We start from the raw sequence: 25,598 nt of genomic DNA on the forward strand, positions 1-25,598 counted from the left end.
TTATTGATGCATATACTTAATTGTCTGGAGCAAAAACAAGTCTTTGTTTTCTTAATGCAAAATATTTTTTTCGGTTAACGCTTTACTATAAAGGTTGATTTATTGACTTGTTGATTTATAACTAATTGAAGTATTAGGTATCATGAACTAATGGTGAACAATAATGTTGAATACATTAACATCAGTTAATGTAAAAATTTATATCTAATGCATTAATAACAAGTGGAACCACACTGTAGTGTTAGCATTTGTTCTTTTGCATTTGAGGTATGAAATATGATCCAGAAATCCTGGATTCCTTCCCCAAAAGTGAATTAAACATTTACATATATAATGTAATGTTTACATTTATTAATCATGTTCAGACACCAAGAGTGAAAAAACAGTTTCAACTTTTATTCAAAAGAAAAGTCAGTCTTAATGTAACAGCTGACAAGGGCAGGGCCATATTTCCCAGAAGCTGTGGTAAGATGATGCAAACACTGTCATGTGCTCCTATCCTCACAAATGAGCAAACACATTCAGATGAGACATTCTTTTGCGGTAAATTTCATCTACTCTATGAATTAAAAACAGGAACAGTGTTTTGTTTGTTTGTTTATTTGATTGGCTGCATTGCTGAAACAGTTTCGAGATCCTCATTAGACTTCCTCATGGGACTTTCAATTTCTGATTGCAAAATGTGGTTGATACACACAAAAAAAGCTTCTAATAAATGACAAAAACATATTAAACCTAGAAAATAGAAGTTGGGAAAAGCAAAATGGGAACAATTGAGCTTCAAAGAGCAGCTGCTTTCAGTTCTGGTCTAGTTGAAAAGTGTCTGGAATGTTTGAGGATGGAAGTACTTGTGTGCATCATCATCATCATCATCATCATCATGCTGGACGAGTAACGCCGCTAAACACAACAGTAATAAAAAAAAAAAAATAAAAAAAAAATGAAATAAAGGCAGAAAAATGACAAAGTCCTTGATTACAGCACGTCGCAACAACTGTCAATCTGCAGTGGATCTTTAGTCTTTAACCTTCAGCTGTCGGTCAGATCTTTCTGCTGGCTCTGTCACTTCAGCCAGTGTAAAGAGAATGAGAAGAAGAAAAACACATTCCTCCTGGTTGTCTATCAGACCTGAGAAGAGCAGGGCATTCTGGGAAGCTTCTTCTGGAAGTCAGAGCGATGCGGGCTGAGGGTGTTCGGAGGGGCTCACGTGGACTTCTGTTTATAATGAATGGTCAGGTCTCCACCGCTCTTCCAGATAAAATGCTTAACAGTCCTGAGGTCCATGTTTGGATCCAAAACCTAAGAGAGACAACAAACATCTTTTAACAACAGTCTACAAAAATCATTTCACATTTTTTACCATTTAAGGCCGTTCACACAACGAACAATAACTATATTAGCATTCACACCAATGCTCTGTTTATTATAAGCACACACTGCAGATTTGTTGTCTCCTGCCTCTTTAAAGCAGGGCGGGTTCTGATTGGCTGTCAATGTTTTTATTGTTTATCAGCTAGAAAAAAAAAAAAAAAGGCTTTGAAAGTGATTACGATGATATCGTTTCTGTGTCGTTATCAATATAATCGTGGTGTGAACTTAGCTATTCTTTTAAATTTAGAATGATTTTCAAAACTATATCACTGTGGTTATCGTCCTTAGTGTGAATGGGCCTTTAGAAACACAATGCGAACGATACAATCTTGCCTGAAGTTTCAATCAAATTCAGTGCAGTCGAGCATTAATGCAATATAAGGATGAAAATAATGTTAAAGCGGGGGAAAGTAACCAAAACTGTGGGGTAGTGAATGATTTACTTAAAGGGATGCTCCACTTTTTTTTGGAAATAGGCTCATTTTACAACTCCCCCAGAGTTAAACAGTTGAGTTTTACCGTTTTCGAATCCATTCAGCCGAACTCCGGGTCTGGCGGTACCACTTTTAGCATAGCTTAGCATAGATCATTGAATCGGACAAGACCATTAGCATCTCTCTCAAAAAAATGACCAAAGAGTTTCGATATTTTTCCTATTTAAAACTTGACTCTTCTGTAGTTACATCGTGTACTAAGACCGACGGAAAATGTAAAGTTGTGATTTTCTAGGCTGATATGGCTAGGAACTATACTCTCATTCCAGCGTAATAATCAAGAAACTTTGCTGTACCATGGGTTCAGCAGGCGTAATGATATGACGCAGCGCCTGAAAATAGGTCTAATAGGTTAGACAAACTTAGTCCCGGTCATGTTGGAAGTTACCGAGCTGGGGACTATTTTCAGGCGCTGCGTCATATCATTATGCCTGCTGGACTCATGGTATGGCAGCAAAGTTTCTTGATTATTACGCAGGAATGAGAGTATAGTTCCTAGCCATATCAGCCTAGAAAATCACAACTTTACATTTTCCGTCGGTCTTAGTACATGATGTAACTACAGAAGAGTCAAGTTTTAAATAGGAAAAATATCGAAACTCTTTGGTCATTTTTTTGAGAGAGATGCTAATGGTCTTGTCCGATTCAATGATCTATGCTAAGCTATGCTAAAAGTGGTACCGCCAGACCCGGAGTTCGAAAACAGTACAACTCAACTGTTTAACTCTGGGGGAGTTATAAAATGAGCCTATTTCCAAAAAAAGTGGAGCATCCCTTTAAGTTTTAATATCTGTTCCTGGCTTTTCACACGTGTTTAACTGGGGTTATGGCCACTTTTACACCTGGGTTAATCAATGTTTCACACTTGTAATATTGTTATGAAGGGTTATTGATGTCACAAAAGCAGTGCTACTGGACTGCACTGACAAAGCTTCACGGGTGTCAATGTAAAGGCCAGTGTTTTAGCAGAAAACAACCAATCAAAACTAAATAACGGTCACCTCATTTAAATTTGTTTCAGCATCTGGGGAAAATGAAATGTTGAAGAGCAAATAATGAGTACACTGGAGCAATGAGTGTGTTTTCTTGTCTGGAGGCAGTAAAGAAGGTGATAGCAGGTCTAACCTGATCTAAACACATGAGCTCAATCTTCTCTTCGGCCATCACTGTCACGTCTTCCTCTTTCTCCAGCTCTGCCGGCTTGTCATTGGCTGAGGAGCTGGTGGTCTGTGACTCCGTGTCAAGGTTGATGATCTTCTCATAGACGTGTTCCATCACTTTCCGCACCTGCAGCATGTCACTAGCAGACAGACGGTCCCTGAAAACAACAGGCCGTGATGAATAATCTCCAAAATATTACTATATATATATCACTTTTACAATTCAAATGCATTTATCTTACAAGATGTCTAAAATATTTAATTAGAAATTAGACTAAGCATAATGTTTTTTTTTTTTTTTTTTTTTTTCACTTATAGACTACATACTTCTTGAGTGTTTTGGCCCCGGATGATGAATGAGGTTGGAGGTAGAACGGGATCTTGTTGAATTTTGGCATGTTTTTCTGAAGCAGGAAAGAAAACAGTTAATATTCTACAACATTATCCATATGATGGACACATAATGGGATGATTGTGGGATTTTAAACACTCACATCTACAGTGATATCAATAACCCATTGAGGTACAGTTTCATTCAGTAACATAGACTCAGTCTCTCCCCCAGAATCACGGCATAATAACCTGGAATTGGAAGGAAATATGGCTTATAATGAAGATAAGATCCAGTAAGGACGGTGAGTTTAATGTCTTCATCATTCTGACCTAAACAACGTTCTTCCGCCCGCTTCACCAAAGATGACAGGAGTGTGTGGGGGAACCTGGAAGTAGCCGTTGCCCTTTTGAATTCGGCTCTCCTGATCACCGTTTACTGCAGACAAACAGAAAATAATGAAGTCAGAAACCAAAAATAATTGCATGCATCCTTTGTGGATAAGGCTATCCATGCATTGCAAAATCATTTTCATCCAAGATGGCAGATAAGAGTCAAGGTAAATTTTATTCAGTACTAAAAGGTATTACTAGAAAATAATTCCTCCTATATAATAAAAATCTTATTTAAATGCCTTTATTAAATTATTAATATTTTTTTTACAAAAGCACCTACCATGGTTGAGCTCATTTTCCTCCTCTTCCATTGGGTTTATGTGAGTTCTGGGCCAGAATTCCAACAGGGCCTGCAGGAGCAGCCCACCAAGATTCACTGGAACATATGAATAAACACAAAGAATAGTTATGTTATATAATTCCCACCGTTGAGTTAATGTTGTAAGGTTGAGACACAAACAAACATAGACTTCTAAAATCCTGTTGTTTATCTGTATAATTGTCTTGTTTTTCAAACCTATAATCTAAAAGGATTTTGAAGAGTTGCTAAATTAAAAGCATTTCTATCTAGATTTAAAATATATATTTTTGACCACAAGGTGGCACTCTCAAAACCTTTTGAGTACCTTAACATGGTGCCAATGACAATTACAGAATTCCGCAATTATACGCCAATGTCTAAATGGCCAACTGAATCTAAAGAAACTCGTTTCGTGATTTTTGGCCAAACCGTTCAGAAGTTATAAGCAAAAATAGCGGGTCAAAAGTTATTAGCATAAACGTGAGTGCAAATTTGGATAGTTGGTGGCGCTAGAGGGTTTGAGTTAGAGACTCCACATTTGCTATAGTAACAGCTCAGACTTTGCTTTATCTGTGTACCAAATTTTATAACTTTCCCGTAAGCGGTTCTATGGGCGGCCATAGACTCAAGAGCGGAAGAACACTAACGATTACAATAGGTGTAGGTGCCTGCCTACCTTAGGTTCTTGGCCATTAATAGTAATAAAAAATAATAATCAATTTTTCAGTTTCTCAAAAATGCATCGTCGGCAAACAAAGTGTCTAGTATGGAAGCTTGTTTTTGCCATGGATTAAAAAATAAAAAAGGTAATTGCAACTTTTTATCTCACAATTCAGACTTTTTTCCCCCCGCAATTTCGAGTTTGTATCTCACAATTCTGAGAAAAAAACATAGATATAAACCTGCAATTTTGAGAAAAGGTCAAAATGACTACATATCACCTCACAATTGCGAGGAAAAAACGTCAGAGTTGTGAGGAAAAAAGTCACGATTACCTTTTTAATATTTTTACTCCATAGTGGAAACAAGTTTCCATAGTTTAGCCCCTATCAATAGGGGAATTTTTGCAGCATATGCATTTTCAACACTATGGACTAAGACAACTTTACACTTCGGGTCAGAGCCGTCTGGGCTTGTAAAACCAGCGTCTTTAGCTGCCACCCACGCCGCAAACGAATCGCTTTCATCCAGCGTGATAGTCAGCATCTGAAAAACAGCAAAAACATATTCAACACTCATTAACATACAACCTCGCCCATATTTTAACTGAAAAACATGTGCTAATGCAAAAGGCATTGCCTCTACTACTCACCCCAGTTTTGAGATCTACAGAAAACCAGTTCGGCACATAGACCATCTTGAACCTCTTTTTGATTTCCTCATCAAAGTCCACTTTACCCAGGTCTTCCCCCTTACATGCCTAGAAACACAGAGCAGGATTACATAACGGTTGGCCAAAAGATGCCACAAAAGCTTCTCATGATCAGCACTTACCTTAAGGACATCCCAGAATGCCACACTGTTATTGCTGTCTTTAGTGAGTATGTGCCTCTTGTCGTTGAGAATATGACACTGAACGATGCTGGTGCCACCTGAAATTAATTGAAACTCAGTTCAATACAAGTTTCAATCAATTATAGATTAAAAACAGTAGATGTTTTATCCAAAGCAACAGACAGTACACTTGCTTATACAATTTCCCTGGAGAAACTAGGGTTTGGTGTCATTCACAAACAGCATGAACAACACCACTCTGACCTCCAGCTTTAAGGTCAGATGCTTGTAACATTGATGGTCTTTTACCTTTGATGACATGCTCTGGCTGTGTACACAGTGGAGTCAGTGGAGCACTACAGTCGTTGTCGTAATCTCCAGATGTTCTGAAGTTATGCATGCCCTTTAGAGACTGATCATGACAAAGAGAGAAAGACACCCACTGAGAATTCTGTTGATTGTGCCCTAGTAATTGGTGATTCGATCACACGGAACGTGAAAATAGAGACACCAGCGAACATAGTCACATGTTTGCCGGGAGCCAGAGCGCCTGACATCAAAGCAAATTTAAAAGTGCTGGCTAATGCTAATCGTAAATTCTCTAAGATCATTATTCATGTCGGCACTAATGATGTTCGACTCCGCCAGTCGGAGATCACCAAAATTAATATTAAAGAGGTGTGTGAACTTGCAAGTACGATGTCAGGCACTGTAATCTGCTCTGGCCCCCTTCCTGTTCGCAGGAGTGATGAGATAGTTAGTAGATTGTGTTCACTGAATCGCTGGCTGTCTGAGTGGTGTCCGTGTAATAATATAGAATTCATAGACAATTGGAAAAGTTTTTGGGGCAAACCTGACCTGTTGAAAAGAGATGGTATTCATCCCTCCTGGGATGGTGCTGCTCTTCTATCTAGTAATATGGCTCATAGTCTTAGAGCTCAAACATGACAAATTGGGCACCAGGTCAGGAAGCAGACAGACTGGCTAAACCAACCGTCTGCTAGCGGCCTCGCGTCACCCAGGTCAGATAAATCCTATCACATAGAGCCTCTTTCACCTAGCTATCATCATATAGAGACTGTGTCTGTTCCCCGATTTTGGAAATCCAAAAAATGTTTAAACCCATCTAAGGTTAAAAATTTAATTGATGTTCAACAAATAAAAAACAGCTATAATACAGATGAGCAAATGCTAAAGCTTGGGTTGCTGAATATTCGATCGCTTACTTCAAAAGCACTCATTGTTAATGATATGATTTCAGATAATAACCTAGATGTGCTGTGTTTGACAGAAACCTGGCTAAAACCAAGCGATTACATTACTTTAAATGAGTCCACCCCGCAAGATTACTGTTATAAACATGAACCTCGTCTTAAACGCAAAGGGGGTGGTGTTGCTGTAATTTATAGTAATATTTTCAAAACCACTAAGAAATCAAGTTTCGAATATAATTCTTTTGAAGTGTTAGTGCTTAATGTAAAAATATATAGTAAAAATGATAAATCACGTTTGAGATTTGTGCTGGCTACTGTATACAGGCCACCAGGGCACCATACAGACTTTATCAAAGAATTTGCGGACTTTCTATCAGAGTTAGTATTGGCTGCAGATAAAGTACTAATTGTTGGTGATTTTAATATACACATCGATAATGAAAAAGATGCATTGGGTTTGGCATTTAAAGACATTGTAAACTCAATTGGAGTTAGACAACACGTGTCAGGACCTACTCATCGTCGTAATCATACTCTAGATCTAATATTATCACATGGAATAGATGTTGATGCCGTTGAAATTCTGCAGCAGAGCGATGACATCTCAGATCATTATCTAGTCTCGTGTAAATTACATTTAGCCAAGGCTGCAAAGCCGACTCCGTGTTACAAATATGTTAGACCTATCACTTCTGCTACTAAAGATTGCTTTATTAATAATCTTCCTGATCAGTTTCATCATCTCAGCATCCCGGATAGCTTAGAAAAACTTGATATTGCAACAGAAACTTTTAACTCTCTCTTTTCCAGCACTTTAGACACAGTTGCTCCTTTGCGCTTAAAGAAGATTAAAGAAAATAATCCAACGCCGTGGTACAACGAGCACACTCAGGCCCTTAAGAGAGCAGCCAGAAAAATGGAGCGCAACTGGAAGAAAACAAAATTAGAGGTATTTCGCATTTCATGGAAAGAGAGCTCGATTGCTTACAGAGAGGCTTTAAAAGCTGCTAGATCTGCTTATTTTTCAAACCTATTAGAAGAAAATAAACATAATCCTAGGTATTTATTTGAAACAGTGGCTAAACTAACGAAAAAGAAAGCTTCAAACACAGAAGGTTCCAAGCAGCACAGCAGTAATGACTTTATGAACTTCTTCACTTATAAGATTGATAATATCAGGGATAAAATTATAACTATGCAACCGTCTACTACAGTATCGCATCAGGCAGTGCATTGTAGTCTCCCTGAGGACAAATTTGATTCATTCATTGCTATAGGAGAGGAAGAATTTACTAAACTCGTTAAATCATCTAAATCTACAACATGTATGTTAGACCCTATACCGACTAAGCTACTGAAAGAGATGCTTCCAGAGGTCATAGATCCTCTTCTTAATATCATTAATTCCTCTTTGTCTCTAGGATACGTACCAAAAAACTTTAAGCTGGCTATGATTAAACCGCTTGTTAAAAAAATGCAACTTGATCCTTCAGAATTAGTCAATTACAGGCCGATCTCGAATCTACCTTTTCTGTCAAAGATACTAGAAAAGGCAGTATCTTCACAACTATGTTCCTTTCTAGAAAGAAATGATATCTGCGAGGATTTTCAGTCTGGATTTAGACCGTACCATAGTACTGAGACTGCTCTCGTTAGAGTAACAAATGATTTGCTCTTATCATCCGATCGTGGTTGTGTCTCTCTATTAGTGTTACTCGATCTTAGTGCTGCGTTTGACACCATTGACCACAACATTCTTTTAAATAGACTAGAAAACTATGTTGGCATTAGTGGAATTGCACTAGCATGGTTTAAATCATACTTATCTGACCGTTATCAGTTTGTAGCAGTAAATGAAGAGATGTCTTATCAATCACAAGTTCAGTACGGCGTACCACAGGGCTCAGTACTAGGACCGCTGCTGTTCACTCTGTACATGCTGCCATTTGGAGATATCATTAGGAAGCATGGAATTAGCTTCCACTGTTATGCCGACGATACTCAGCTCTATATTTCTTCAAAACCTAACGAAACTTACCAATTCACTAAATTAACAGAATGCATAGCTGATATAAAAAATTGGATGACTCGTAATTTCCTACTTCTAAATTCTGAAAAAACAGAGATTCTAATTATTGGACAAAAAACTTCCTCACGTAATAACCTAGAATACTGTCTAACACTTGATGGCTGCTCTGTTAAGTCTTCGTCGTCGGTTAGGAACCTGGGTGTGCTCTTTGATACCAATCTTTCATTTGAAAGTCACGTGTCTAGTATCTGTAAAACCGCATTTTTCCATCTTAAAAATATATCTAAATTACGTCATATGCTCTCATTGACAAATGCGGAACAATTAGTCCATGCGTTCATGACCTCAAGGCTAGATTATTGTAATGCTCTACTGGGTGGTTGCCCTGCACGCTTAATAAACAAACTACAGCTAGTTCAAAACGCAGCAGCTCGAGTTCTTACCAGAACCAGGAAGTATGACCATATTAGCCCGGTTCTGTCAAAACTGCACTGGCTCCCTATTAAACATCGCATCAATTTTAAAATATTGCTGATTACTTACAAAGCACTAAATGGTTTAGCTCCGCAGTACTTGAGCGAGCTCTTAACGCATTATACTCCTTCACGTCTATTGCGATCTCAAAATTCCGGCCAGTTGATAATACCTAGAATATCTAAATCGACTGCTGGCGGTAGATCCTTTTCCTATTTAGCACCAAAACTTTGGAACAGCCTTCCTACCATTGTCCGGGAAGCAGACACACTCTGTCAGTTCAAATCTAGATTAAAGACACATCTCTTTGACATAGCGTTCACATAATACATTATAGACTTCTATAATTCAATGTTAGGCTGCATAGATTAGGTCAGCTGGAACCGGGAACACTTCCCATAAATCCTGATGTACTTGTTACATCATGAGAAGAATGGCATCTACGCTAATTTTAGTGTCTTTGTTTATCCCAAGGTTTTCCCGCAGCCTGCCGGATCCAGGCCGTTTCCAGATCTGATGAAGGACCTTCGCCTGGACCCGGTGTCAACGCAGTGCTGAAGTGCCAACTAGTCTCTCCCTATGGAGGATCCCTTTCCCACTCTACAGATAACGCGTCGTCGGGAAAACTCAATTTGCGTATCTACCCCGAATTGATAAAATAAAATAAAATTCTGAATCAAAACTATAAGGAAACACCAGTAATTTGTTTAGGTTTGGTTTGTAGGGAATTCCAAACCTGCACACATATATTCAAACGCACATAACTATAGAACCCGTTCTTAATGCGCATCTGAACGCCATCAGCGTTTCTCACAGGTTCGCGTTTAAAGTCTGTGTAGAGAGAATGGTGTCGTCTTGGCGGCCCCTAATTTAAAAACAAATGATCGTTGCGACGGAAGCGAATCAATCAAAACTAACTTTAGCCGGAAAATAACTTTATTAAAGAACCGCTATAAAGCCAAAACAATCTTACGTTAAATTATACATTTATCTCTGTAAAGCTGCTTTGAGACAATCTACATTGTTAAAAGCGCTATATAAATGAAAATGACTTGACTTGACAAATACACATGAGCTGATTGAATGAAGCAATTCAACACATTTAAATTGGATTGCTATGAATAAATTGACATAAGCTAATGTCTAATTACACAGGGTTTCTGAAAGTTTTCTGAAGGTAAATTTAAGACTTTTTAAAGACCTTTTTAAGACCAAGTAAAGAAAATTGAATGAATAAATTAAAGGAAAATATGCTAACTAAATGTAAATATCTAGGGAAGAAAACAACGAGAATAGCGAGTTTGAAAATACGTTCACTTAAAAATAAAAAAGGGTAAGGGTAGCTTAAAGTGTTTTCTCAGTATTTTTGTCTTGTTTTCCAGTGCAAATGTCAAAATACATTAAATACATAAAGATGCGTTTACTTGAGAAGCAAAATTACATACAATATGAAGTCTTGTTTTCTGTGGAATTGATAAATTAAGTGAGTTCATAATTAAAACAAGAACAAATATCTGTCAGTGGGGTCAGAAATTCAAAGGGAAATTTCCATTCACCATTGACAGATATTTGTTCATGTTTGAAGCACAAACTCAATCAATTTACAAAAAATGCTATACATTTTTCAAGAATTAATTTGTACATTTCCATCTCAAGTACATCTATCTTGATTTAAAGATGCTAATTATTTTTGCATGATTTGAAGACTTTCAGCTCTGATTTAAAGCAGCACTATGCAGCTTTGCTGATTTCTTCGCTTTTCCCCCGCAGGTTTCTCTATAGAGCTCCCCCTACAGCTTCGGAATAGATATTTGACAACACTGTCGTCAAAACTCGTCGGCGACTTGCCCCCCTCCCATCTCCTCCCGCTGGTCATGTACATTTGTTTTCAAAGAAGCCGGCGAACGCACCGAGCCATGTCCACTGAGGTATGTATGATACACAGAAGGCTAGCATATAAATGTTTAGATATAGCAATAGCCATAAAGCAATTCGTTACATCGCGAGACCTGATATCACGCGATACTTCCTGACGCTGAGGCCGGCGGCCCGCCGCCCCAAAGTTGCAAGGGTGGTTTTTCGGCTCACAGGCGCTCGGGGGGTGCGAGACGACCACCATTCAACCCGAAAACAGTCATATAACCATTCCAATGACTCCGAAGCTGTTCGGTTAAGGTAAAAAAGTTACTTAGTTCACCTTTAAGACCTTTATAAGGCCTTCATTTGTGTAAATGTGAATTAAGATTTTTAAAGACCTTTTTAAGACCCGCAGAAACTCTGATTATATAATGTATATTTAAAGTGACAGTTCAACCTGAAATTAAAATGATGTCATCATTGTTCACATATGCAAGAACTTTCATGCAAACAAGTGCTCAAGGAAGAAATGGGTTTTCAGTTGATTCTTGAATATTGTCAGTAATTCGGCTGTCTAGTTAGGGTTAGGATAGGTGTTCACTGAGAAAAATTAATACAGTCGCTCAATTCATATTGAGGCTGAATAATGAGAGAATTTTATAAACTTTTGCTTTAAGAAAAGAACCATCTGAATTGTGGTTATGTAACTCACCCATTTGTTCACAAATGATTTAGTTGTGGACACCCAAATGGCTTGAGGAGGGTCGGCTGATCTGTCCAATTCCATCTGAACAGAGCATCAGATAAATTATAAGAGTAGCATTATCATTTTTCTTTATTTTCAAGCACTATGCATCTTAAGCTCGCTCTCACCTTCAGGACGGGAGCTTTCTCTTCACATATGAGCACACGTATGTCAGGGTTTCGCAGGTCTGTGCAGTAGATCTTTCGGTCACGTCCTCCGGAGTAGATGTGTGTGAAGGCCTCGTTCGCCTGCAGGGCCCACACGCCCTCATCGTGGACCCGGTATGTGGCGATGCATCTCTGCTGGCCGAGGGACCACAAGCGTATCGTGCCGTCTGAGCTACCAGAGAGACACTAGACAGAGAAACACAGCATGCGGATAACATTATCAGAGTCAGTGAATGGTTTTGTTCAGTTTTTGGCAATCTGAATAGCAAAACAATTTATTAAAATATATATATATATCTATTTTTAATGTATCCGATTATTATTTGGCATGAAATGCACATTTGACGTCATATAAAGTGTGCAATATTGTCTGGAATTGTGTCCAAGTCCTACCTGGGTGCCGTCTCTGTTTAGTAATAATGATTTGACATTGTCACTGTGGCCTTTCAGCTTCATTAGTTTTGCACATGTTCGTGGATCCCAGAGCCTCAAGACCTGCCATAACAAAAAATGTGCCGCAAAACATGTTCTGCAAGTTAAACCTTTTTATTTGAACCTGCCTGCAGTCACATGAATGACAGTATTCCTTCCTTCAAATGTGAAAGTAAAACATCATAAGACTAACCTTTTCTGTAGACCCTGAGATGATCACGGTTCCTGCCTGATTCATGGCCAGACTGTAGATGGAGTCCTTGTTTCCACTCAGTGAGGAAGCTGTCACAGAAAATATGAACACATTTGTGCACTCTCCACAGAGCGAAAGGGTTTCCTCATTCATCTGGCTAACTCATACTCAGTGAATAAGAAAGAAGCCTGTGTCAAGAGTTATGATAAAGAGAGTTTTCTCACTTGTGACTGTATTATTAGAGGCAGTCAGAGCCGTCAGCGTGTTCACGTCCCACAGGAAGATCTGCCTGTCCAGCCCGGCTGATGCCACCAGCTCCTTGTCTTTCGCATATGCTAAAGCTTTGACGTAGTCCTGAAGTGTGAATCACAACCACTGTCACCATCAACACAGTCATAAGTCTCATATATAGTCATTTTGCACACACACACAAAAAAAAAAATAGAACAAATTAGCTTCTGTCTGTTTTCTAGGCAAACTCTGGAAGCTCCAAAGTGGACAAGAGTTTATGCAGACAATCAAATGTCTGGTTACCGACAGCATAATTAAAGAGGCCATATTATTCCCTATTACAAAGTCTTGATTTTGTTTTTGGGGTCTACTAGAATAGGTTTTCATGCTTGAATGTCCCAAAAAATAAAAATAAAAAAATCACATATTCGACATTGTTGCAGCACCTGTTTTCCCAGTCTGTTAGTAACACCCTGTTTAGTTTCTGTCTCTATGAAGCCCCTCCTTCTGAAAAGCGCAATGTGCTCTGATTGGTCGGCTGGACAAGTGTGTTGTGATTGGTCAACCTCTTTGAGTGTGTTTGGGGAAATGTCGCGCCTCTTACCATAACTGTGAGTTTCAACACAATACTAATGCAACTAAACCAGGCCTCGCCCCTTTTCGTGTATGCCTTGGGTGGGAATTATTTAAATGAGCAATATTGTGATGTGTTCGTTCCCGGAAGAAAACTCAAGACTACAATGTATGCGTTTCAGGGAGTTCAGAAACAGTGACACTTGATATAGAGAATAACTCCCTATGGAGTGTCTTTGTGCTTTGTAACTTTGCATAACTTTTTCATGCTCATTACAGCAACAATTCACAAAGTTGAAAATGTAACAAAGCATAATAGGTCCGCTTAAAAAAATTAAAACAACAATTTAGGTCTACAAAATATTAAACATACCTTATGCGTCCGTAACGTGGACATGCAGAATCCCTTGTGTGCATTCCAGACTTTCACAGTGGTGTCCGAGGAGGCTGATATCACTACAACACAGAACAATCCACTGAAACTGTCTAATAATTTATATATATTTGATGAGATCCAAGCATTAAGTTTCCTGTAAAAATCTTCTGAAGTGCTTAAACGTACACGTTTTTCCGTTACAACAGAGAATGATGTCATTGACCCAGTCAGTGTGATGCTCCATCGAAGCGATGTAAGGATCCTGCTGTAATAGGAAACAGCTGTCAGTACAATAGCACATAAAGCTGGAAATATCATAAACATTTAACAGAACGGGGAAAAAATAATGATTTTGATGGTGAAAATGGAAGATATGGTCACATAGTAGCAAAACAAGGGACCAAGTGCATCAATATTCATAAATCATGTCATGAGCATGCTGGTTGTACTTTGTGTTGATTGACACTCCATATCCTGACGATAGAATCTCGGCCAGCCGTGAAGAGTCTGTTGAGAGCAGGATCCAGCTGAAGAGCGTTCACACCATTACGATTGTACTTCTCCACCTCATCTCTAATCACATAGGAAACCTGTAAACTCATGATTATTAACAAAAAAAAAAATGTTTATTAGAAAATTAGAGATTACCTACAGTCTACTAAACTGCCTATCAACTAAAGTTATAGAAAAAAAATATTACAAAGAGAGCCTTAGGAACCATCTGTGTCTTGTAAATCAGTCATTAAGAGATTAACATTAGATTTTAAGGCTATACAAAATCTGTATGCAAAAACATGTATTTATCTGAAGAATTTAATTATTGAGCAGACAGCTGTATACAAATATATTCAGTTACAATATCACACATCTGTAGTGTGCAGTGGCCCGAAAAAGTATTTGGACACACCAAAAAATGACTGTATGCCAGTGCGTTAGATATCATCACTGTACTATGGTAACACCACTGTCATTTTTGAAAGGGCGGAAATGTTTCGGTTTGTAAATACTGTGGACACTACATTGGGCGACACTTTCCTGAAACACGTAAACGTATTTAGAATTCTGTAATAGATAGTTTTAAAGTTCCGAAATATTATGTGTAAATGATCACCTGGACTTTCCTCCGTCCAGCAGCGTTCTGTCTGTGATGAGTCGCCATCTTGCATGTTGACAATCAGAGAATGCGTCACATCCGGGGGACAGAGGAAGACGTTCTGGTGTTTGTTGGGTGATGTCAGAGAATGTCTAATATGGCGAGAAGTTTCACTCTCACTACACTTCCGGCTTCTGAACTGGTTGCAGTTCCACTCTGATTCCATATGAGGGCGCTCACAGGACGAGTGCAGAATGAATGGAGGTCAATGGCGGTATACCCCTCAAAATCCACTTTTCTCAGGATATAATTTTTTGTCTAGTAATTTGAATGTTGTATTCGAAAGGAGATGCAAAGAAATTACACATTGCTGGGTGTTAGATTTTTTAGAGTCACTTATTTGCTTTAAAAAAGTCTTTCAAAATGTCAATGACGTCAGAATGCTGACGTCATTAGCAGAATGCTAGCGTGTTATGGGCAACAACAACTCAACCTGTAAGAAATCAAAACGACATAAGTACTCGTTCATTCAACTTTCGACCTAAAACCCATGTTGAACTTGCAAAATCTACAATCAGATCTGAGATTTCTCAACGGCAATCGGGTGAAAGAGACAAATTTAGCCGTCTAGCCCCATTGACTCCCATTCATTTTGCACTCATGGCGAGCGCCCCCAGTGGAACTCTGGTGGTACTACAACCAAAATTCGGTACAATAGGGCTTAATAGGGAGTGGACAGGCTCTCCGTAGACGGGCTCTGGTGATGTCGTCGGTAGAGGCCGCAGTTGAGCACATATGCGCACGAGTAGATTTACCTAAATTAATTGTTCACTTGTAGTTGGTGGTTTGCAGGAATTTATTTGACATCATAGATTTGAGACCCTTAGATCCTAAATGTAAAATAGTTAATGGTATTGAATTGCACAAAACATAACACAAGTTCAAATGTATATTTAAATACTACTATAGTATAAAAAAATCTGGCCTGCACATTTTGGAAGTCTCACAATCAAACAAACTTGATTTAACTCATTGTGAACAAGACCTAACTTGATGTTAAGCATGAATAATAACACATTTTGAAAGGCTTTCTATCAAATGATACCATGAAATTGGTCCTACCTTTCTTTTTCTTTTAAATACGCCCTTGTTTTTCAAGTTTGTTAAGTTTTGTGTAAAACCCTTTTAAAATGCCTTCAGGATGTAAGGGGTTAATTAACACAACACAGGTAACTAAATACACAGTGCAATACATACATTTAACCCTATACTTTCTTGGATAACATTTTATGGTTTTTTTTCTTTTCTTTTTTTTATATTAATATTAGAAAACTGTGAATGGTTTGCACAAAATAAATGCAGTAATAGAAAGCATAGAAACGCACAGGTGAAATACACTGAAAATGATATGCATTTAAAAATTTGGTCGGGTTGAAGTCCTCCCTCCGGATCTTCTGTATCCACTCAGCCCGTACCGCAAAGTCAACGGGGAATGCATGAAAACTGACTTCTCTGTTATAACGTGACGAAACTGTACATAACGGCACACAACAATGAAGTGCTGAGGCTGTCACCCTCTGAAAGGCAAGTCACCTCTCTTGAATCCTAAAAACACTCATTGTGAAAAATATCGCTGTGGTAATGGAACTCGGTCGCTGTTGTCTCCCGCTCTCGCTGACGCTGTCAGATCACCGGAAGTACTGGCCCACACACTCAAGTTCGAAACGTCAACGGTCGCCATTTTGAGAGCTGAATATGTGATACACACACTGATCTATATAATGACATTCATTCTATATAGATCAGTGGATACACACCGTTAAGGAGGTAGTAGTTTTATAATTTTATGAAACTGTTTTAGGATTATATTTTAATGATTTTCTTTTCTTAGTGTTTTGGCTGGATTATTGCCTGACTGACTGTTGCCTGAGTGTCCGGCAAAATAAAGGATGTTAGAGGTGTTTAATTCGAAGGGAACTTTTGAATGTTTCTCTATTATGTGCAGCATTTATCTTGAATGTTTTATTTTACTGATGTGTTTTTTTTTATATATATGTTGTAAATAATTCTTTGTTGTAATTAACTATGTTTCCCCTTACAGGGATGCACGGTTACCGTTTACTTTAGATTTAATTTTCTTTGGTTTATTTATTTGTTTGTTGGATGTTGGACCATAACTGCATAGGGAAAACCTAGGGCCTAGGCCATAAAAGTATAGTAATGGTTTCATGGTGCTGACGGGTTTGTTCTACTTGCATTACCCACTGTTAATTAATTTGTTTTTCTTTCTTTTTGTAGATTTTCTTTTTAAACCAACGATGACTTCCGGGTTACCCTCACTGTGTGGATGGCGGTGGTGGTTTGGTCACTTTATTTGTGTTTCTTTCTTTTTTTTTTTTAGGTTTGCAGTGTGATTGCTGTGAGCGTTGTTGTGGTGAGAGCATTTTGAATGCCACTTTGTCTTCACGATATAGGTAACCCGTGGCTATCTGTGGGTTGTTTTGTTTATTTTCATTTATTAGTTTTTCTTTGTGTGTATTGAAGATCTGTTACACCTTTTTAATGTTGAATTATTTGAATAAAAAATGTGACTGTTGATTGAAGCTGCACTACCGCCTTGCGCCTGATTATTTACCCTATTTGGGTCATGTTACACATGTTTATCTTGTTCTGTTTACTTGTATTCGGTCTCTACTAAAGCTAGCATGCTCATAAACGCATTCACATCAGAGTGTTTTTACTTTCTTCACATATACCCGTTTTGTACTGTATAGGGGTACAGGTTGTGGGTTATGCACTAAACAAAAAATATAGGATATCAAACTTCAATTCATTCACTCAGCTTTATTCAGAAATTACATCACACAATTTAATAAAACTTGCAGAACTACATCTGTGGTAACATACAGCTACAAATGCATCTCTACCACAGTGGAGCATTGAGGAAGAGTAAATACGCAGTGCGATAAATAAACTTAACCCTATACTTTCTTGGATAACATTTTATGGTATTTTTCAGCTCACAGTCAGAGTTTTGCTCTGCAGGTAAGAGATTTCTAAAGATCAAAGTGATTAACAATAAGGAAATCATGGTGTTTTTTCATCTCTGATAAGTGACATGTGGTTGAGGTTTTAAGATCCAAGCAACATCACTTTGCAAAATAAGGTCCAATATGAAATCAACAATAAAAACAACAACAGTAAATACAATTTAACTGGTCAATCACATCTAATTTATCTATTGAATTCCAGCATTACATTGCATTATTACATACATTAATTCCCTTCATGGAGCTAGAGACACAAAAATAAAACACCTTTTTTTTTTTTTATAAGCTGAGGATAATTTTTGACAGAAAAAAATCATTAAACATTTCCCACTGGTTTTAAATGGATAGTTCACTCAAAAATGAAAATTAGCCCTTGATTTACTCATCCTGAAGCCATCCTAGGTGTATGACATTCTTCTTTCAAATACAATCGGGTATGCATCGATTTACGCCAAAAGAGTAACCCTTGAACTTGACGCACAACATAATTACGGCAATTGATTCCTCTCGCGATTCAAACAAACAGGGGGTGTTTCTCAATGGGTGCTTCGCAATATCCCTCCTCGTCTCCTCGCTCCTCCGTCCTCCATCCTATTACCCGGAAACCGATCGAGCTCAGCCATCTTGAAGGACATCTCAATTCTCTAATTGAACTGCGAGGATCGAGGAGTGAGGAGGCTTCCTGAGGAGTTATGAGCGAGGATGCACAGGTGTGTCCTATGCGGAAGTGTTTAATCGACTAAACGTGACACACGTATAAATTGTCCTCCCCCTTCACATCGGTCACAATCATTTTAATTTCTACTTTACCTTTGCAGTTTATCTAAACCACACATCTCACATATTTCAACAGGGTATCTTGCTTTATTATTATTTATTATGAATTTCTTAAAACTTCAACAACATAAGGAGCGCAGCTGATGGCGCTGTGGGGTGACGTTCGAGTGATCAAGTATTCCAGTGTATAAAAAAGCTTTCATTCGATTCCTCCGTCCTCATTTTCTTTCCTTGCAGCCTTCCCTCGCATCCTACAGGGGATGGAGCTGAGACGTGAAGAAAGGAAACGAGGATGCACAAATAAGAATTGAGAAGCACCCAAAGGGCTGGGCAACCGCGTTCATCATTATGTTGTAGCCTACATCAAGTTCAAGAGTTACTCTTTTGGTGTAAATCGATGTGTACAGCCGTCTGCCGGCCCGGAAGCTAGATATTTTAGTCGATAAAGTTTTAAATATGGATGTTTTTCTTACACGAACGCTTTGCTTCACTTCTGACGACCTTTATTAACCCCACAGATCCGTGTCGAGCTCTTTAATCATGAATAGATGCGCTTTAATGGACTTACAAAGTCATACAGCCATTCACTCTCATTATCAAGCTTGGAAGAGCCAGGGCATGTTTTAATATAACTCCGATTGTATTCATCTAAAAGAAGAATGTCATACACCTAGGATGGCTAGGTGAGTAAATCATGGGCTAATTTTCGTTTTTGGGTGAACTATTCCTTTAACAGTCACATGTTTGTTTCTCCACTTTGATAGTACTGATCCATGTCTCTAAATAAAAAGCACATCAGTGTTACTTCACAACAAACATAACAGTATATAAACTTTGTCAGAAAAAAAAATCCCTCCTACAAAAGCACAATGTAGCCTACTGCATCTACCAGGTCAGAATCAAAATTAAGTAAAACAGGATCAGTCAAAACATCATCTGTAAACAGGGATCTGAAAGGGCGCCATTTGTTTACTTTTCCATTACATGTATTTATCCACACTTTCCAGAGCATCCTTTTTTGTGTACTTTTTCCATTCATCTGGAATCTGACCATCTCCCTGGAATGTTTTACTGTAGTACTTTTCCAGATCTTTCTGGAATCTGCACACAAACCACTTCCAGTACGGCAGCTCAGATTGATCTGGGGTGATGCTCCAGTTAGCATAATCAGGACCTCCTTTTCTGTATTCTTTAAAGGGGACTGTATCTTCTGAGGAATTTGGATAAAAAGATAGATCACTCGCCACTGCTGTTGTACAGAAATAAACAGCCAAGTTTGTTGTTCCTCTGTAAAAGCACCCATTCATTCCAATACTGCGGTGGAAAGGAACGCTGTGATCTCCAGGATGGTCTTCCATTGTGTTGGTGCAGATGGCTTTACAGAAAGGACACTGAACCCAACAGCACTGACAGAAGTGATCAATCAAAATCTCATCTGGTCCCTTTCTGCACTTTTCCATTTTTATGTCATTAATGCTTTTCAAACTGTTCTGAAGACTAGTCATCCTTTCCTTTAGACTGTCACTTAAAACATTCTCAAGAAAATCCAAGTCTTTAATTTCGCTGAGATCACCACATGAGTTCTCTGTGAGTTTCAGCTCATCTGTCAGGGTTCTGGTGAAGCATCTGAACCACATGTTGCCGTCTCCACTCTGACTCTTGACCTCCACTGTAGCTGCTTTAATCGCGTTACTTACAATCAGCTCTTTTTGTGTCAGATTTCCTTTGAAAATTGATAGAATCATTTTGTTTTGTTTGAAGTATCTGTCCACCTCATTTTTTATGAATTGTTTGAAGTGTTTTCTGGGATTATGAATGTATTTTATGTACTGGTCAAAATCCTCCTTTTCTGCAAGTGATTTCAGAATGTGTTTCTCCAGATTTGGTCTGTTTTCATGTAATGCTGGTATGTCAGACCTCATCTGTGCTGCCAAATCAATAGCAGTTGTGTTGTAAACCGCTTGTAGGATGGATGGCTCAAGTTTGCTACAGATGAATTCGCTCAGTACAGTTGTTGTTGTCGCTCCTTTGAAGTAGTTCTTGAAGATGTTCCAATACTGAGATTTCTGCTTCTCCAGATAAATTCTTGGGTCATTTGCTTCTCTGAATTCTTTGTGAAGTTTAGTAAACATCTGACTTGCAATGTTACAAACATGAAGACTGAGATCTATGCTAAACTCTTTTTTCAATGTGTATTTTTGTCTCATGGATTCATGTTCCTTTACTGACTTTTGAACGCATTCTGTTATTTCCTGGATGTAACTATCACTGTAGCCTCGTGTTCCGACTGGTGACTTCTTCATTATCACCTCAGTGTCCTGAATAACTTTTTGAGTTAGACGCCTTATCGAGGAATGACATTCAGCATTTAGGTCCATGTTCTCCGGTGACTTGTGAGTCCCTGTAATATATTCTATACCTGACATGATTTTTTGACCAAACCGCTTCAGTAATCCACTCTTGCTTTTCTTAGAGCTCTTGTCAGCTTCCTCTGAAGATTCAGCTTCATCAGAATGCTCTAGATGCTTCTTCAGTCTCATGTAGACACAATAATCACTCTGGCAGTCGATCAGTTCATAGTCTTTCTGATTTAACCGGTCATTTACTAGAGTCAGTTCCTGATTTTCAGATAAGATCCGAGTCACATCGTCCCAGAAGTTCAGGTCTTCCATTGGAGTATCTTTAGTCATTTCAGTGACCCATTTGCTCCACATTGTGTCAAACTCCTTGTTCAGCATATTTTCATCTGTTCCTGTATTTTTCAGTCTCAAAGCTAATTCCTTGCTCTGACTGAAAAGCGTGTTTTCATACTCTGTCCTTTTTTGATCCAGCTTTTCCCTGGCTTTTTTCTGATCAATTGCTTCATCTAACTTTGTTTTTGTTCCCTTTACAAGGTCATCATGAAGATCGTTGATTCTGGTTTCAAATCTTCCTCGCCACTGACACAGAATTTCTTTGTCTTTGTCCTCCTCAAAGTAAGACATCATTGATTTTTCTACCTGCTCTTTTGTCTTACTCATGTCAGCCAACAGGTCATCTTTCTGAACATTAATGTTCCCGTTGGCAATTCTGTTGTAGAATTTGTCTTCAATGCTCAACATGGCATTTCTGAGGCTCCATGTCCAGTCGCTGTACTTAGTTTCTAGTTTTCTGTATACCGCAATCTCAAGTGTGTTTTTGAAGCTGAACACAAAGCTTTCATTTAGCAGTGCATTCCACAGATCATTAATACGCATTTTGAACTGAGACAGTGTAATGCCGCTAGATGTAGAAGCTTTTGAGAGAATGGTGTCCTTCAACTCCTGAATATTTCTGCTGTAGTCTGGGTTTGGTGGTGCCATTGGTGGGCTACCTTCCCAGAGTTGAGCAAAATATTTCACATCGTTCTGAACGTCAAATGTAATGACATCACTGAAAAACTCTGTATCACACTCTTCTTCTTTAGCAGCCAGTTTCGTCATCTCGTCCAGTTTCTCCTGCAGTCGTCTCCTTCCCTCCATGTTTTTCTCTCCGGCTGTGATATCTGAAACATTCTGATGGACAAACATGCAGCTTGGTTTCAGTCTGATCTTCTTCATCCTCATGAAGGCCTGAACAACAATCTGAAGAATGTCTTGCATCTCAGCTGTGTTTTCTCCAAAGATGTTGATCAGTGTCATATTTCCAAGACCAACAACAAATGTGGCCATTTCATTATCATGATTTCTTGTTGACCTTCCAGCCAGTTCTAGGGCACGAAGTCCCTCAGTATCAACAACCAGAATATAGTCAAACTTCAACTGTGCTTTCATCTCCTCTGATACTCTGACCAACTGCATGAAAGCTCCTCTGGTGCACCTGCCAGCACTGACGGCAAACTGCAGTCCAAACATGGCGTTCAGCATGGTGGATTTCCCAGAGCTCTGAATCCCTAAAACTGACAACACATAGACTCTCCTGTTTCCCAGTTTCTGGATGAGTGCATCAAGAACAGCAGTAACCCAGATCAGAGGAACATGGGCAGCATCGCCATCCATCAGCTCCAGTGGAAATCCAGAGATCATCATCTTTGCTGCGAGACTCGGGAGAGAAGAGAAGTCAAACGTCATGTCTTTCTTCTTCCTCTTCACAGAGAAACACGATTCATATATCTGACCGATCTCTCTGAGTATGTGCTCCAAGCCAAAGGTTGCAGCTTGTAATTTCTCAGATACTGTCTCAAGCTCTACTTGTGCAGCTGCCAGTTGCTGCAATTTATCCTGTTTCTTTTTAAGATTTAGGACTGTTGACCATTTTTCATCATATTGACGAAGAAGGGCTGAAAGACTTTCAGCGGTGTAGTCATCCAGTAGGATTCCCAGCCATTTAAGAAAATACGACACCTCATTTTCTGCTTGTGAATTCATGTTTTGGATAAAGATTTGGATAAACTGACTTAAGACAGATGTTCGTTGCAGTTCACGGATTTTCAGCATTTCTGATTGTTTAGAACTTTTGTTCTTTTCTATGTTGCTCCCCTTCTGTAATTCTCCTAATGTAGGTCGATGAAGTTCTTTATTCTTCTCGCACCATTGATGCCACAGTTTTCCCTGCATTGGCAAAAATGACTCTTTGATTTCAGTCAGATCTTTATCCTGCAGTAAACTCATCATCTGCTGTGCTGCCTCCTTTCCTCTCCTGAGATCTTCATCAATGTCCTCATCTACTCTGATACCGGAGAACTTGGCCACGTCTTCAAGCTTGAAAATGGGAGATGATTCAAAAGACAAGAGCACATCATTTATAGCTCTTCTGATTTCTTCAAATACAGCTGACTTATTTCTGTCTTTCAAACCAATTTTGTATTTCCCTTTCCGTATTTCTTTGAGAGCCGAATCATTATCAGTAAGGAGGCAGACGAGTGGCTTCGAGTCCTTGTATAAGTTTTGGATCTTGGTCATGCTTTTGTCATTCTTGCCGAGTTGTGGTAGAATAGCAACATTTACAGAGGCCATTTCAGTCAGGATATCCAGCTGCTTCTCATTGGCTCCTGCATCACCATGGAGGTTACAGAATGCAACACAATCAGTAAATCTATCGGTTTCCTTTCCAGAGGGGCAGTACCAGGCGATCTCCACCAGTCCATCCATCAGTACTCTGCTTCTGCTGCTGCCCGGGCAGTTCCTGTGGAAGAACGTGTTGTGTTTTTCATTGATTAGTTTGTTCATCAGTTGAGACTTGGATGAGGACACAGGGCCAAACCTGAAGAAAGCCACCATTGGAGTTTTTGCCTTGTAGATTGGCTGGAATTTGCTAGAGATTTTACCTTTATCATCAGTTGTCTTCCAGCTCTTGTTGATTTGTCGGAATGTCCAGAGTGGGAACTCAATCTGTTGAGTGAATGGATTTGGTACAAGCAGAGGGAGAGCATACTGACACTGTGAAAGTTTAGTCACCATGAGCTGCTTTAGGAAACTATCAGCACAATAAAACACGGCCATCTGAACATCCATTAAGTGGACAGCATCTAATTTGTTTGTTTCATCAGAGGGTTTTGCAGTTTCTCCAAAAATATCATCATAGCCATCACCATCATCTTCAGATGAGTCATTGTTCCTTTGTTGTGTGTTATGTTGTTCATTATTCTCTTTAATCTGGAGGCACCTTGCTTCGTAGTCCATCATCATCAATTTTTGTAGAAAAACTGAAGCCAGCTCCTTCTCTGCACAAGACTGGGACTGTGATTGTACAATTGGCTTAAGGAAATCTGCAGTTCTCAGTTTTTGTTGTTTGCCTTGAAGTTGAAGCCTGTCAAGGAGTTGCTCAGCACCTAGCTGATAAATAATACATATAAATAGAATTACTGGTTAATAAGCCATGGAAAAGAATGCTAATTTGTACACTTTTTTTTTTTGGTAATTTAATATATTTGAAACATATGACATGAATATGCAGCCTGATCTCGTGTATTTGTGTGTAACATTTGCAGGTACAAAAACATGCATATTTGTACATTTTAATAGAGCATCTATTAGAACAATATAATATTGTATTTTTCAGAAACTAAAAGGTAAACATTATTACATATTTACTGTAGAAACATATAATCTATATCATAAATATACTGGAAGTGTAGCTCCATTTTTACCTATTTTTACATATATTGTAGATCCCTTAACCCCACTCCAAATCTAACCACTTTTAAACAATATAAAAAAAAGTAACAGCCAGATAAATGTACAGAGCCAGATAAATGTACAGAGCCAATTATTTTAGTTACAATACATTATTATAGAGATATTTTAGAGCTGCTAATCCCACTCCTATCTGTAAACTTAACCCTAACCATTTCTTAATAATATTATTAAATTGGTGGTATTAAATTGTTTTTGGTGAGGTACAGAAAGGAATAAGTTGTTAATCACTGAGTATCCTGACTTCTCTTTTTAACTAGTTCAGTAATTGACAGTTACGGCCGCTAGAATAGACATTTGGCTTCGTCTGAAAGCTGAAAAATGAAAGCATATGGAGGTAGGAAGGCACATACAAATCCAATGATCATGTCACATCTTGTTTTCTCAGATACCTTCAACTGATCGATTTTTGAAGGCAGTGTTATGTGTCCTTTGCTGGCTATGATATCTCAACCATGACATTTGGGCTAACAATTTATCTTTTATAAATTGCATCTGAAAGTTGCGTTTGGTGGTCAGTTTCTCTGTAAATGTTGGTTTTTGATGCAATTTCTAGTGAGAAATTATTATTGTATTAATTGAGTATTCGCTTAGTTATCACCAATGTGCTCTCTATTTTATTGTAGATCATTAAACCATTGCCTCGAGTCTGTCTGAAATCAGTTGCCATTGTCTGTTAGGGCAGCGAA

General features: G+C 38.5%; 2 protein-coding genes across 3 annotated transcripts in view; both read right to left on the reverse strand.

Moving 5' to 3' along the window:
- Window positions 1-375: 375 nt before the first annotated feature.
- Window positions 376-15,046, reverse strand: wdr48b (WD repeat domain 48b). The gene is made up of 19 exons (XM_084412002.1): window positions 14,949-15,046; window positions 14,287-14,427; window positions 14,024-14,102; window positions 13,835-13,917; window positions 12,882-13,011; window positions 12,658-12,746; window positions 12,426-12,527; window positions 11,994-12,218; window positions 11,833-11,907; window positions 5,856-5,958; window positions 5,547-5,644; window positions 5,365-5,472; window positions 5,162-5,258; window positions 4,032-4,127; window positions 3,689-3,794; window positions 3,520-3,607; window positions 3,353-3,429; window positions 2,991-3,183; window positions 376-1,299 (listed from the first exon to the last, which is right to left on the reverse strand). Exons 1-19 carry the CDS (start codon window positions 14,994-14,996, stop codon window positions 1,204-1,206), a joined length of 2,034 nt encoding a protein of 677 aa, XP_084268128.1. The 5' UTR covers window positions 14,997-15,046; the 3' UTR covers window positions 376-1,203.
- A 903-nt stretch (window positions 15,047-15,949) lies between these two features.
- LOC311292330 (interferon-induced very large GTPase 1-like) overlaps window positions 15,950-25,598 on the reverse strand; it is a 38,168-nt gene continuing 28,519 nt past the window's right edge. For both annotated transcript variants that reach the window (XM_084411984.1, XM_084411983.1), the window contains exon 9: window positions 15,950-24,549. In XM_084411984.1, coding sequence (XP_084268110.1) covers window positions 19,738-24,549 — 4,812 coding nt within the window. In that variant the 3' untranslated portion in view covers window positions 15,950-19,737. The remainder of the gene's footprint in view (window positions 24,550-25,598) is intronic.

This window comes from Rutilus rutilus (assembly GCF_951802725.1).
Source record: "Rutilus rutilus genome assembly, chromosome: 6".
In the NCBI taxonomy this organism is placed as follows: Eukaryota; Metazoa; Chordata; class Actinopteri; order Cypriniformes; family Leuciscidae; genus Rutilus; species Rutilus rutilus.

Coding starts and splice junctions, on each gene's coding strand:
- wdr48b (XM_084412002.1), bottom strand. CDS start 14,996: ATGGCGACTCATCACAGACAGAACGCTGCTGGACGGAGGAAAGTCCAG. Junction 5,259..5,364: donor CTGTAGATCTCAAAACTGGG/GTGAGTAGTAGA, acceptor GCTGTTTTTCAG/ATGCTGACTATCACGCTGGA. Junction 3,608..3,688: donor GGCGGAAGAACGTTGTTTAG/GTCAGAATGATG, acceptor TTCCAATTCCAG/GTTATTATGCCGTGATTCTG.